This window comes from Salvelinus alpinus, chromosome 13 (genome assembly GCF_045679555.1).
Source record: "Salvelinus alpinus chromosome 13, SLU_Salpinus.1, whole genome shotgun sequence".
Taxonomy (NCBI): domain Eukaryota; kingdom Metazoa; phylum Chordata; class Actinopteri; order Salmoniformes; family Salmonidae; genus Salvelinus; species Salvelinus alpinus.
This window is the reverse complement of record NC_092098.1, coordinates 48659091-48672915: the sequence shown is the minus strand read 5'-3', so window position 1 is coordinate 48672915 and position 13825 is coordinate 48659091. Positions and strand designations below refer to the sequence as shown.

The 13825-nt window shown below is 46.5% G+C and overlaps 1 protein-coding gene across 6 annotated transcripts in view; it reads right to left on the bottom strand.

Annotated features, from left to right (window-relative positions):
• Positions 1-13825, bottom strand: part of LOC139537847 (ankyrin repeat and KH domain-containing protein 1-like) — a 43123-nt gene that overhangs the window by 11536 nt on the left and 17762 nt on the right. For 2 of the 6 annotated variants that reach the window (XM_071339683.1, XM_071339686.1), the window contains exons 4-18: positions 12922-13084; positions 12576-12723; positions 12248-12481; positions 11973-12067; positions 11639-11876; positions 10885-11076; positions 10339-10448; positions 9897-9984; positions 9578-9705; positions 9182-9325; positions 8962-9064; positions 7241-8788; positions 6846-6970; positions 6616-6727; positions 1634-1779 (exon numbers count right to left, since the gene is read on the bottom strand). In XM_071339683.1, coding sequence (XP_071195784.1) covers positions 1634-1779; positions 6616-6727; positions 6846-6970; positions 7241-8788; positions 8962-9064; positions 9182-9325; positions 9578-9705; positions 9897-9984; positions 10339-10448; positions 10885-11076; positions 11639-11876; positions 11973-12067; positions 12248-12481; positions 12576-12723; positions 12922-13084 — 3574 coding nt within the window. The remainder of the gene's footprint in view (positions 1-1633; positions 1780-6615; positions 6728-6845; positions 6971-7240; positions 8789-8961; positions 9065-9181; positions 9326-9577; positions 9706-9896; positions 9985-10338; positions 10449-10884; positions 11077-11638; positions 11877-11972; positions 12068-12247; positions 12482-12575; positions 12724-12921; positions 13085-13825) is intronic. The other 4 variants (XM_071339684.1, XM_071339687.1, XM_071339685.1 and 1 more) reach the window with 3 other exon arrangements.

Below are 13825 nucleotides of genomic sequence, written 5' to 3'. Positions count from 1 at the left end.
TCACACATCAATTTGCGGGACAAACACAAGTTAGCAGTGTAGCCTTTAATCATCTAGACATGGTGTCGAAATATCTTCACTCCAAGAATAAAATCTCCAGGTTTCTGTCAAAAGACTGACCTGAATGAAATAAGTTTGGGAAAAACAAATCCCTTGTGAATTATCCTCTGATCGTTTTGTTTATAAAGCCCGTGGTCCTTAATGATAGAAAGGAAAATATAGTTGGGTGTTGCGCAATAGCCTATCCTACACAATAGACAGTTTTCTGTCTGTCGGATTGGACAGTCATTAATCCTCGATGCTTTCTCTGTTGAATCTTACTAGAACCTGCTGTAAATCATGTAGACAATAGCAGATGATAAACATTGAATTTAGGGATATTTTACCCAATGTGGAACATAACCGTCTTCATCGGCGTACCATGTCATAGACACAGCAAGACTATTGTCCTGCTGATAACCCATCAGGTCTCGACGGGGGGGCTCTTATCGTATTCATATGATTGATTAAAATGAAGCTTTCAGAACATTCACACGTTATTTTATTTTACCAGGTAGGCCAGTTGAGAACGCGTTCATTCACAACCTATCCTACTGGTCAATCAGCACACAGTCATCTCCACACTTTCCTACCAGTGCCGGGTTAGTCCCATTTAACGTCTCCTTTTCATATCTAAAAAACCCCCCACATCTGATAGCCTCTTTATAGGCTGCAGACTTGACATTGCCACCTATAGGCTATGACCCAACCAATCGATGGAGAGATTGAGGGGATTGGCCAGAACAAGCCGCTGTGTAGAATCTCTAATAATATATATTTTTAAACTCAATGTGCTGAAAATGAATTAATCTCCACAGCATCTTGCTAAAGCCAATCCATATCCAACATTTGCGGTTTGAGTCTACTTTAAGGAAATATCCTACGCCAACCTTTATTATATTGATAATTAGATTCTAGAGCAAATTGAAAGAAAATGAATTATTACCAGGTTGAAATAACTTCTCTTTCAGTTTCCTTGTTTCTTCTATAGGCTATTGAAAATGAGCACGTTAATGTATCAGTTGGTTTACGGATTTACATTAATAGTAATCCGCCCCCAAAAAACATTTTATTCTGTCTACAAGGAAGGTAACGAATGGAGCACATGCTTCCAATGACTTGTTCAATCACATGCAGCTCAGATAATGTTTAGTAGACAAAGAGATGTGTGAAATAATATGACGTTTACTAAAATCCAGAACAAGGGGAGACAGACGCTGCTAGAAATATAAAAACTAAAATAAATAGCGATCCACATGTGGTGGTTCCATCTACTTACAATGTCTGTGATATTGTAGCTAAATCTAATTTACAAATTATATTGATTAAATTCTGGACATTAGACTTATGTCTTTAGGCCTACATGGTATTTTGGGACGATGTAGCCTTAAATGTAGCATAGTATGTTCGATGCAATAAATTAGAGCCGTTTCCCTGCGAATGAGTTTGAAATTGCAGGAATGCTAGTGTTGGGACTTCTGGGTGGTAGCTGCGGTGAGAGTGCTGTGGGAAAGTGGCTACGCTAATATGTCTCGCTTTTTACGGCACTGCTTCGTCCTGTTGTTCACACGAAATATGACATGCAGAGCAGCACCTCCTGTCTTCCTCCAGAGCAGGCCAGGGAGAGAGGAGTGTCTTTGGTTCTCTCAGACTGGGCTTCGATGTCCCCTCCTTTATCCAGCAGGATCTCCACCACGCCAACATGACCCGCTGTGGCAGCCAGGATCAGAGGAGTGAAACCTGGGGACAGACGGTTAGAGACATTTAGATTACTCTCCAACATACTAAAGATGGGCATGAATACTCAACCGCTCGAACCGACCAAGGTCAATCTTCAACCAGAGATCAATTTTATTTATTTTTTAAATACTGTAAAACTATTTGGTGGAATGCTTTCTGGGGGCAAGTAAAATTGTCCAAATTATATATTTTGTCGTCTTTAAAATGAATTTGCTTTGACTCGTGTTCCATTTGTACATGTGCATTTGCGTGGCACAACAAAAGAAACCAAGCATCAAAGTTCTTCCAGATTCCCTTTCCCCTCCATGTCTCATTGACCCAATTGCGTTCCGACCGCTTCCTACGCGCCAGGTGCTGAGCGCGCGCACAAGCTCCCGTTTAGTCCGACAGAAATAAATACCTATAAAAACATATCTAACGGATGGGATACACAAGCTACATTTCGTGCCAAAAGATGACAGTTTAATCCTGAAGTAGGAAAATATGTGTTCCAACAAAGAGCTGCAGTTTTGAAATAATTGCGGCCCGTCTATTTTCAACTTTGCTACTGTGCCATTTAGAATTGGTTAGCATGACATTTTCTTCATGCAATTATTCTTCAGAAGAACTGTATAAAAAAAAGCAACACCACAATAAAGCCCCTTTCTTAATTAAATGTTGCTGACAGGGCCTTATTTTGTATATATATTTTTTTAAACGATTAAAAGCTTCGTAAAAGTAATTTGGTCATTTAAAAATCTGAAAACGAAGCATCAATATAAATAAAAGATATGTCAAATCAGGAAGTAGGATTTGAATTAATTTCCCTCGGTCATTAGGTGATGTTTTATGTCACACTCCCGTCTAACGAGTCCTTGTTAGCATCAGAAGGAAACAGAAGTAGCGTATGTGTTCCTGAGAGTCGTAGCTTTCAGTAACGGGGGTCATAATAATTTGTAGCTAAACCGTTCCAAACACTAGAGCCAAAGTCATGTGAAGAAAATCTAAATCAACATGCCACAAAGGCGCGAGAGACCACACGATAGACAACCACCACAGTGCTTGTCATTTAGGAACTGAACGTCAGATTCTTGGTGGGGATTTGTTTTGCAGATATTTTATTAATGTTTAGTTCAATAGCCCTGACCTAGGCTATAACCCCCTTAAATATAGACAGGTTCCACACTGAAAATAGGCAAAAACATTTGTTTGATAGAGACAAAAAAAAACGACGTATTTTTCAGCAGAATTATTCAACCTACTCACCAAACAGATGCTGTGGCCGTATTTCATCACAATGCACTGTGGGGAACTGTTTATCCAAAGAACAGTCATAAAACTAAATAGAACGGATGTATATCGAAAAACACAGATTGTGTTTGAGCCCCCGTTTCAAATAATCACTGACAACTGTTTCAGACGTGAGATAGGGATTACGTCGCAGTGCCACCTTTTTCATTTGGAAAAATATATTTTATTCTGTTATATTAAATGTTAGTTTTTTTTTACTATAAAATACATGTCTTGACTGTGATAAGGACTCGGGGAAATATGAGCGTCTTGTCTGCTAAATTAACAAAGCAAGGCTATGCCATTGCAGAGCCAAAAGGCCTCTATGCAAGTGCCAATGCTGAGGTTACTGCCTTCTTGAAGATTGTGTACAACGATATAATATAACTAGATGATATTACGGTTTCAAAACAATAATCTTAAATTGTACTTGTTTTTCTATTGACTGAAAATATATACAGTACCAGTCAAATTGGACACACCTACTCATTCCAGGGTTTTTCTTTATTTTTACTATTTTGTAGAATAATAGTGAATATACCAAACTATGAAATAACACATAAAATCATGTAGTAACCAAAAATGGGATAAATCAAAATATATTTTAAATTCTTTGCCTTTATGACAGCTTTGCACACTCTTGGCATTCTCTCAACCAGCTTCATGAGGTATTTGGTAAAAGACCAAGTCCATATTATGGCAAGAACAGCTCAAATAAGCAAAGAGAAACAGCAGTCCATCATTACTTTAAGACATGAACGTCAGTCAATACAGAAAATGTCAAGAACTTTGAAAGTGTCTAAGTGCAGTAGCAAAAACCATCAAGCGCTATGATGAAACTGGCTCTCATGAGGACCACCACAGGAAAGGAAGACCCAGAGTTACCTCTGCTGCAGAGGATAAGTTCATTAGAGTTACCAGCCTCAGAAACTGCAGCCCAAATAAATGCTTCACTGATTTCAAGTAACAGACACATGTCAACATCAACTGTTCAGAGGAGACTGCGTGAAAAATCAGGCCTTCACTGTCAAAATGCTGCAAAGAAACCACTACTAAAAGGACACCAATAAGAAGAGACTTGCTTGGGCCTAGAAACATGAACAATGGTCATTAGACCGGTGGAAATCTGTCCTTTGGTCTGGAGTCCAAATTAAAGATTTTTAGGTCCAACTGTCGTGTCTTTGTGAGACGCGGTGTGGGTGAACGGATGATCTCTGCATGTGTATTTCCCAAAGTAAAACACGGAGGTGGTGGTGTTATGGTGTGGGGGTGCTTTGCTGGTGACACGGTCTCATTTATTTAGAATTCAAGGTACACTTAATTAACCAGCATGGCTACCACAGCATTCTGCAGTGATACGTCATCCGATCTTGTTTGAGCTTAGTGGGACTATCATTTATTTTTCAACAGGACAATGACCCAACACACCTCCAGGCTGTGTAAGGCCTATTTTACCAAGAATTAGAGTGATTGAGTGCTGCATCAGATGACCTGGTCTCCACAATCACCCCGACCTCAACCAAATTGAGTGTTTGGGATGAGTCGGACCGCAGAGTGAAGGAAAAGCAGCCAACAAGTGCTCAGCATATGCAGAAACTCCTTCAAGACCGTTGGAAAAGCAGGCCAAGAGTGTGCAAAGCTGTCATCAAGGCAAAGGGTGGCTATTTGAAGAATCTCAAATATATCATCTCAAATATAAAATGTATTTTGTTTAACATTTTTTTGGGTTACTACATGATTCCACGTGTTATTTCATAGTTCTGATATCTTCACTGTTATTCTACAATGTAGAAAATAGTAAAAATAAAAACCCTAGAATGAGTAGGTGTTCTAAAACTTTTGACTGGTAGTGAGTGAAAACAAATATCTATACACACACACACACACACACCAGAAAGTATTCAGACTTGACTTGACCCAAATTGTTACATTAAAGCCTCATTCTAAAACGGATAAAATAAATGTTTTTCATCAATCTACACACAATATCCCATAATGACAAAGAATATACAGGTTTAGGAAGTTAAGCAAATTTATAAAAAATTAAAAAACGTAAGTATTCATACCCTTTGCTATGAGACTCGAAATTGAGCTCAGGTGCATCCTGTTTCTATTGATCATCCTTGACATGTTTCTACAACTTGGGAGTCCACCTGTGCTAAATTCAATTGATTGAGTGGGAAAGGCACACACCTGTCTATATAAAGGTCCCACAGTTGACAGTGCATGTATGAGCAAAAACCAAGCCATGAGAGATCGAAGGAGTTGTCCGTAGAGCTTCGAGACAGGACTGTGTTGAGGCACAGATCTGGGGAAGGGTACCAAAACATTTCTGCAGCATTGAAGGTCCCCAAGAAGGGGCCTCCATCATTCGTAAATGGAAGAAGTTTGGAACCACCAGGACTCTTCCTAGAGCTGGCCACCCAGCCAAACTGCACAATCAGGGAGAAGGGCCTTGGTCAGGGAGGTGACCAAGAACCCGATGGTCACTCTGACAGAGCTCCAGAGTTCCTCTGTGGAGATGGAAGAACCTTCCAGAAGGACAATCATCTCTGCAGCACTCCACCAATCAGGCCTTTATGGTAGAGTGGCCAAACGGAAGCCACTCTACAGTAAAAGGAACATGATAGACCACTTGAAGTTTGCTAAAAGGTACCAAAAGGACTCTCAGACCACGAGAAACAAGATTCTCTTGGCCTGAATGCCAAGCGTCACGTCTGGAGAAAACCTGGCACCATCCCTACAGTGAAGCATGGTGGTGGCAGCATCATGCTGTGGGGGTGTTTTTCAGCGGCAGGGACTGGGAGACTAGTCAGAATCGGGAAAGATGAACAAAGCAAAGTACTGAGAGATCCTTGATGAAAACCTGCTCCAGAGCACTCAGGACCTCAGACTGGGGCGAAGGTTCACCTTCCAACAGGACAACAACCCTAAGCACACAGCCAAGACAACGCAGGAGTGGCTTCGGGACAAGTTTCTGAATGTCCGGGAGTGGCCCAGCCAGAGCCCGGACTTGAAACCGATCTAACATCTCTGGAGACCTGAAAATAGCTGTGCAGCGACGCTCCCCATCCAACCTGACAGAGCTTGATAGGATCTACAGAGAATGGGAGGCTTGTAGCGTCATACCCAAGAAGACTCTAGGCTGTAATCGCTGCCAAAGATGCTTCAACTATGTACTGAGTAAAGGGTGTGAATACTTATGTAAATGTGATACCCGTTTTTGCTTTGTCATTATGGATGTGTTCTCTGTAAGGGTTAGGATAAATAGGAAATTTGTCACACACTGTTGGCATAGGCCTATAGATCAATGTGCACATATGTATTTTGTGTTCTAATAATATTTTTCATTCAAGTACTAGAAAATAAATCCTGCGAGTACTCAGTCAAAAAACGGTCAAATGCCCATCTGTTAAAACTAGTCATCCAATTGGTCCGTTTCCAACAATACAGACGGACTCCCACTTCTAAACACAAATGATCAAGTTCCCTGATAATCGACCCCAACATGTTTTTTTTTTTGTTGCTACAAAACATAGAAAAAGACAAAGTATGGGAGTTGTGTACCTTTCTTATCCCGATGCTCGATGTTAGACCCGCGGGCGACAAGTACCGACACCAGTTCCTCGTGACCGCCCGCACAGGCCAGCGTCAGAGCGGTGTCGTGATTACTCTCCGTCTGACAAGAGATACAGTCGGGTGTTATTTTCCTGACCAGAAACAACCCGTCTGACTATTATTAGCTAAACTAGCGTGTTATTATTCCTGTGCATTGTTAGACGTGTGGTGTGACGTACGTGTGCGTCGATGTCTACGGAGGGGTAGAGGGGGAGCATGGAGTGTGGGGACACTGAATGGATGGGCGTCTGTGTTGTGGGCGAGGCCGTCGTGCTCAACATGGGGACTCTGCTGCTCACCGCTGCTGTCACAGGGGCGAGAGGGAAGGAGAGTTGTTAGTCCACCTTCAAAATATAACTACATCCCATTCGAATTTAAGATGGATTAAAACCATTTGAAAATGTACTGAAACCAAGTTCAGTGCTAAGGAAAAGGATGAGGGATCAAGCAGTCATTAATGGTTAGAAGTTTTATTTTCTGATTTAACCAGGTTAGTCGAGTTAAAAAAAAAAAATTCAAAAGAGACCTGGACCGAGAGCACTAGGCAAAGAGGACCGTGTTTATGAACACACACCTGCCATGATGTCGTCCAAAGTATCTGTGAGGGTCTGTGCTGGGGTGGCCACCATGAGTCCTTCAGGGGCCTGGGTGAGAAGGCCCGGTCCCAGGTCTGTCAACTGCTGCCACAACATCTGCTGCTGGTTCACCATCACCCTCTCCAGATCGGGGCTGGAGCTGACGGGGTAGTCTGCCGTACTGAAGTCTGTGGACTGCTGGGTGGCCAGGAGATGGGAGGGTAAGAAGCGGGCCTGCAGGAGGGGAGGAGCGGGACCCTGCAGGTCCTGGGTGTGAGGAGGAGCGGGACCCTGCAGGTCCTGGGTGTGAGGAGGAGCGGGACCCTGCAGGTCCTGGGTGTGAGGGGGAGCGGGACCCTGCAGGTCCTGGGTGTGAGGAGGTGCGGGACCCTGCAGGTCCTGGGTGTGAGGAGGTGCGGGACCCTGCAGGTCCTGGGTGTGAGGGGGAGCGGGACCCTGCAGGTCCTGGGTGTGAGGGGGAGCGGGACCCTGCAGGTTCTGGGTGTGAGGAGGAGCGGGACCCTGCAGGTTCTGGGTGTGAGGAGGAGCGGGACCCTGCAGGTCCAGGGTGTGAGGAGGAGCGGGACCCTGCAGGTCCAGGGTGTGAGGAGGAGCGGGACCCTGCAGGTCCAGGGTGTGAGGAGGAGCGGGACCCTGCAGGTCCAGGGTGTGAGGAGGAGCGGGACCCTGCTGGTCCAGGGTGTGAGGAGGAGCGGGACCCTGCAGGTCCAGGGTGTGAGGAGGAGCGGGACCCTGCAGGTCCAGGGTGTGAGGAGGTGCGGGACCCTGCAGGTCCAGGGTGTGAGGAGGTGCGGGACCCTGCAGGTCCTGGGTGTGAGGAGGTGCGGGACTCTGCAGGTCCAGGGTGTGAGGAGGTGCGGGACTCTGCAGGTCCAGGGTGTGAGGAGGTACGGGACTCTGCAGGTCCAGGGTGTGAGGAGGTGCGGGTGGCGGGGGTTCCTGGGCCTGTCTATACAGGATGGTGTCCACCTGAGGTAGCTTGGCGTAGTCCTCATCATCGTCCTCTTCCTCGGCGGCGGGGTGGGGCTGTCCATCATGGTGGTGGTGGATTCCCTCCCCGTCCCCCTCGGTGTCGGAGCCCGGCTCTGCAGCCTGCAAGGGCAGGGGGGTGCCGGGCTGCTCCACCCCTGCCGCCTGGCCAAGCTGCCCCGGGTCGTCCTTCAGGCCTTTGGCCTCCATGTACTCTTTGGTGAACTGCTGCTGTGTCTTGAGCTGCAGCTGGCGCTCCACCTTCTGCAGCTCCTTGAGGATCTTCTTCTTCTTCTGGACCTGCTCCTCGCGGCTCTTCTTCAGCTCCTCGATCTTGTCTTTGGTGAGAGGTTCTCCCTGGATGAGCTCCAAGGACTGCAGCTGGGCCTTCTCTATAGCGGAGATCCTTTGGCCAAGCTCGTTCAGCTTGCCCTCAGTCTCTTCCACGATGCACTCTAGGGGCTGGTACGGGTGGAAGGGAGACAGCAGGTCCGCGTCTGGACCGCCTGCAGCGACGGGGCTGCCCTGTAGGGGGCTCAGCCTCTGCTTGGAACCGCCTGACAGCCACACAGGACAACACAACCAGTTAGCTGCGAGGTTGTACCATACAATATCGCAGTAATCATTAAATGGAACGCTTTGACTCCTTGTGCAGTCAAAATGGTGTCTAGTGGTCTTCTTGACAAAGTTAGACATGTATTTACTGTTAACACACGTTGTACGATCTGACCTTTTGTGATGACGGGTGGAGGCGTTGTGATGTTGGAGGGGACTCTGTCTGGCTCTTGAGGCGGCACCACCATGGCCAGGGCTTGGAATGGAACTCGTGGAGCCTGTTTAGGTTAGGGAAGGATATTAGAAAAGTATATTTAGTATCAATACTTGGAATCAACATATAAAAATTGTAACTGGTATCAACAATAAACAAAAATGTTTGTAGAAGTCCCTACCGGAGAGGTATCATGGGAGGGGGGTGTGAGCTGAGACAGGTCTGGCACGGGGACCGACAGGACGTTGTTGGGGTAGTCGAGGAGATAGGACACCACGATGGTGTGACCGCCCTTAGCAGCTTCGATCAGCATGGTGGAGCCATCCTAGGTGAGAGATTGAAACAAAACACACGTCATCATTAGTATCAGGATCTTGGGAGAAGTTACAATTTGATCAAGAATTAAAAGAGGAACAAAGACATGGAAACAGTTCTGTGTGTACAGCAGTTACAGAAAGGTTTGCGTTTACACAGGAGTCCATTATAATGCTTGCAGTGTGGCATTCTTAATATCAGATTTCCTCCCTGGTTACTCCTGAGACCGTTGTGCCCAGGAGCTTGGGACAAGTGATCTCACCTTCAGTCTGTGTGTAGGATCAGCCCCATGGGACAGCAGCAGCTCCACCACGGCCAGGTGGCCCCCGGCGCAGGCCAGAGACACTACTGTGTGATCATTGTTGGCCGTCGCCCTGTTCACATTAGCTCCTGGTGGAGGGAGAGAGACCAAGAACAGGGTCAATCTGAGGCCACATGAAAACAACAACAACCTTATAACGTTAATAAACTCTACTGTATCAATGAGGCTTTATCTGATGAGCAATGCGGCTCAAGCTACAACGTGTCAGATGTTTGGTGTGTGGTTTTGTGTGGTGTTGCTACACAGTGAAGGAGCAGACCTTTGCTGATTAGGAACTGTACAGTACAGAGGTGGCCCGCTCTAACAGCTTTCATTAGAGGGGTCCTGCCCCCCTCCGATTCATGCTCCTGTAAGACAAACAGAGACAGGAGCGTGTAAAGTGTACAAGTAGAAACAGAGAGCCTATTCAAGCAGCGACGTATCCAGCATCTACACAACACAGAGACAGCGTCACAAATGGCAACCTATTCCCTATATAGTGCAATACTTTTGACCAGAGTCCTATGGGACCCTATTCCCTATGTAGTGCACTACTTTAGATCAGAGCCTTATGGGCGCCAGTCAAAAGTAGTGCACTAGAAAACAAAATAGGGTGCCATTCGAGTAGCACACACACACTTACGCAAACGTGTGAACAACTCAAATACAAAAAAGGCTGTGCATGGACATGAACTGTGTTTCTCCAGAGGGTGAGGTCTCACCAGGTCAGCCCCCGTTTGCAGCAGCACGTCAGCCACGTCTGTGTGTCCGTTCTCACAGGCGTAAGTCAGCGCCGTGTCCCCCGTCGCCGTTGTGGCGTGGACATTGGCTCCTGGAGACAAGAGCACAGGTGTCAAATTACACTCAGAGTAAAATAAATGTGGGTTTTGGGAATAACCTAGTCAACTTCAATAATTTATGAAATGATGATCAAATCCAATTAGATTTTTAATTTTAAAAAATTGTCACGTGCCGAAAACAACAGGTGTGGACCTTAGTGAAATGCTTACTTACGAGCCTCTAACCAACAATGCAGTTTAAAAAAATACAGATAAGAATAAGAAATAAAAAAGTAACAAGTAATTAAAGAGCAAAAGTAATAACAATAGCGAGACTATATACAGGGCGGGGTACCGGTACGGAGTCAATGTGCGGGGGGGACGGGACCGGGGACCGGTTAGTTGAGGTCATCTCAAATAGATGTTGGTGGAGTTTGTTTTGAGACAGCCAAACAGAGAGGATGTCCAGAGGGGAGAGGTTCTGCTCACCGGCGGCCAGCAGGTACTTGACCAGCTCCAGGTGTCCCTCCTGTGCAGCCTCCATGAGAGGTGTGGAGCAGCCCAGCTCGATGTCGGCCCCGGCCTTGATGAGGAAGTCAGCCACCTCCAGGAAGCCCCCGCAGCAGGCCAGCGTCAGGGCTGTCTCCTGGGTCTCCTCTGTCTGAGCGTTGATGTTGGCACCTGCAGACCACAGAGGGAGGATTCAAGATGGTTCAGCTGGGAACACATTTTAAAAACAGCACTAACCTACTCCCTCCACTGGATATTGACCACAGAAAATGTATTTCAATTAGGTTCTGGAAAAGCCATCTTGTCCCTTCGGCATCAACCCAATTAGATCATGAGCTCAAAACTCTAAATATTATCATGTGACTTCATTACATTCCTTCCAGTAACCAGAAGGTTGCTGGATCGAATCCCCGAGCTGACAAGGTAAAAATCTGTCATCCTGCCCCTGAGCAAGGCAGTTAACCACTGTTCCCCGGACTCCGAAGACATCGGATTGTGATTATGGCAACCCCCCGCACCTCTCCGATTGAGGGGTTGGGTTAAATGCGGAAGACACATTTTAGTTGAATACATTCAGTTGGACAACTGACTAGGTATCCCCCTTTCGCCTTTCATTACATTTAAAAAAAATACTTTTGTATTTACACAAAGCTGGAGGTTCAATATAGTAGGGAAAACCTATTTACTGGGAACACTAGTTTCATTCAAACCAGAGAGCAAGAGAAGGCCATACCTTGTGCCAAAAGCAGCGCCACCATCTCCTCGTGGCCCTCGCGTGCAGCTTCCATGAGGGGCGTGTATCCCTCATCGTTGACTTCCTCCAGGTTGGCGCCCCTCTCCATCAGTAGGGCAGCAAGCTCTACATGGCCCCCACAGGCCGCCAGCGTCAGCGGAGACTCGAAAGAGTCAGCGGGCATGTTGACCTGCGCCTCGCTGTCCAACAGCAGCCGCGCCACCTCCACATGCCCATCCTGAAGAGGGGCAAAGGAACAGGAGACCTCCTCAGTCATACTGCACCTTCAATTTAATAGTGCGGGTCTCTGTGCGCGTCTCTGTGCGCGTCTCACCATACAAGCCTCCATGAGTGCTGTGTGCATCTCGTCGGTCTTGTGCTCCTGGTCAGCCCCAGCCTCTAACAGGAAGCGCACCATGTCCAGGTGCCCTGTGTGTGGTGACAAGAGGGGAAAAATGCTCTGGGTGCTTCATCCCTACAATTACATTTCCTGTTTCACACACTGTTTGTCAACATAAGTGGATCACTTGAGTCACTGATTTCTGGATAAAGACCTCTGATCTCTCTGGTGCACGGGCAAAGGGTTAGGGTTCATTGTCCAGGACGTACCTTTGTAGCAGGCCAGCGTAAGGGCACTTTCCTTGAACTCGTTGGAGTGCGTGTTGATACCAGCCCCGTACTCCAGGAGCACCCGGGCCACCTCCACGTGACCCGCGCTGGCCGCCTCCATCAGAGGGGTGTGGCCGTTCTCGTTGTGGTCCTCGATGTTGGCGCCTTCCTTCAGCAGCACCTTCACCACGTCCAGGAAGCCGCCCGCACACGCGTACGTCAGCGCTGTGTTACCTGACAGGGACAGAGCGTCAGTGTTTATGTAAGTAGATGTGATGGTTTCTGGTCTCGGTCACAGCACCTAGTGGTGTTTGACGTGTGTGTTTACCTGTGGAGGACTGTGCGTTGACGTCAGCCCCATGTACCAGCAGCAGTTTGACTATGTCTACGTAGCCGCCGCTGGCTGCTGCCATGAGGGCCGTGATGTCACCCTTGATCCCCCGATCTTCAACGTTAGCGTGCATGGCCAGCAAGACCTGCAGGAGGACACACGTCGGCGTTTTAAAACAGACAGCCAAACAACCAAAGGATCAGGTTTGGCTCTGCAACATTTGGATATTCAACTAAATTTGATTACAGAACTGGATGGAAACTATGACAGAAAGGCAGAACAATGTTAGCAGTACACTGTGAGTGGCTAAAGGTCAGTGTGTGTGTGTGTGTGTTCGTTATACCTGTGCAAGTTCATAGTACCCAGCAGAGCAGGCTAGGCAGAGGAGACTCTCTCCCTCCTCTGTGTGTTCATTGACGCTCCTCCCCTCATCCAGCAGCTTCCTCACAGCGTTGACGTCCCCGTCCGAGCACGCCTCCGCCAAACTACGGCTGAAAATAACCAGACTGCTACAATTACTGGGACTGTGGCTGCGCAGGACAAAGCATCAATAGGTTGGACACCGTTGTCACAATTCACACTGTCACTCACACTCTAAGAAGTTTAAACAAAAAGGCCTCATTCAGGACAGAGCAGTACATTTCATGAACGGCCTTTGACCCAATATGGCACCTTAAAACGTTTCAGTAAAACAGTGATCAAGTCAGAGAACAGTAGAGACAAAGCATCTTCTATGAATCATGGGACTTATTCAGAGCACCAGCTAGCTACCAATGGACTTTAAAAAAAATCAACTACAGCCTTAATACAAAGGCCAGGAGAAGCGACAGCTAAAGTAATGATTCATTCTGAGCGATGTCCTATCGATTCATGTTTTCAGGTGTATCAGATTGCCGTTCAAGCAGGCAGAAACTCAGCCAGTATGACGTAGCATTGAGATATTAACTTCCAGTGTAGTGAGAGAGAGACTAGGCATGCCGTTTACATTGTGAAAACTTCACACAAATCAAATACATTTTTATTGGTCGCAAACACATATTTAGCAGATGTTATAGCGGGTGCAGCGAAATGCTTGTGTTCCTAGCTTCAACATTGCAGTAATATCTAACTAAATGCTTGTGTTCCTAGCTTCAACATTGCAGTAATATCTAACTAAATGTGTGTGTTCCTAGCTTCAACATTGCAGTGATAAAGCGTCAGATTTCAATACTGGCCGATGTCATAGGATGTCATCTTCTCTAGAAAAT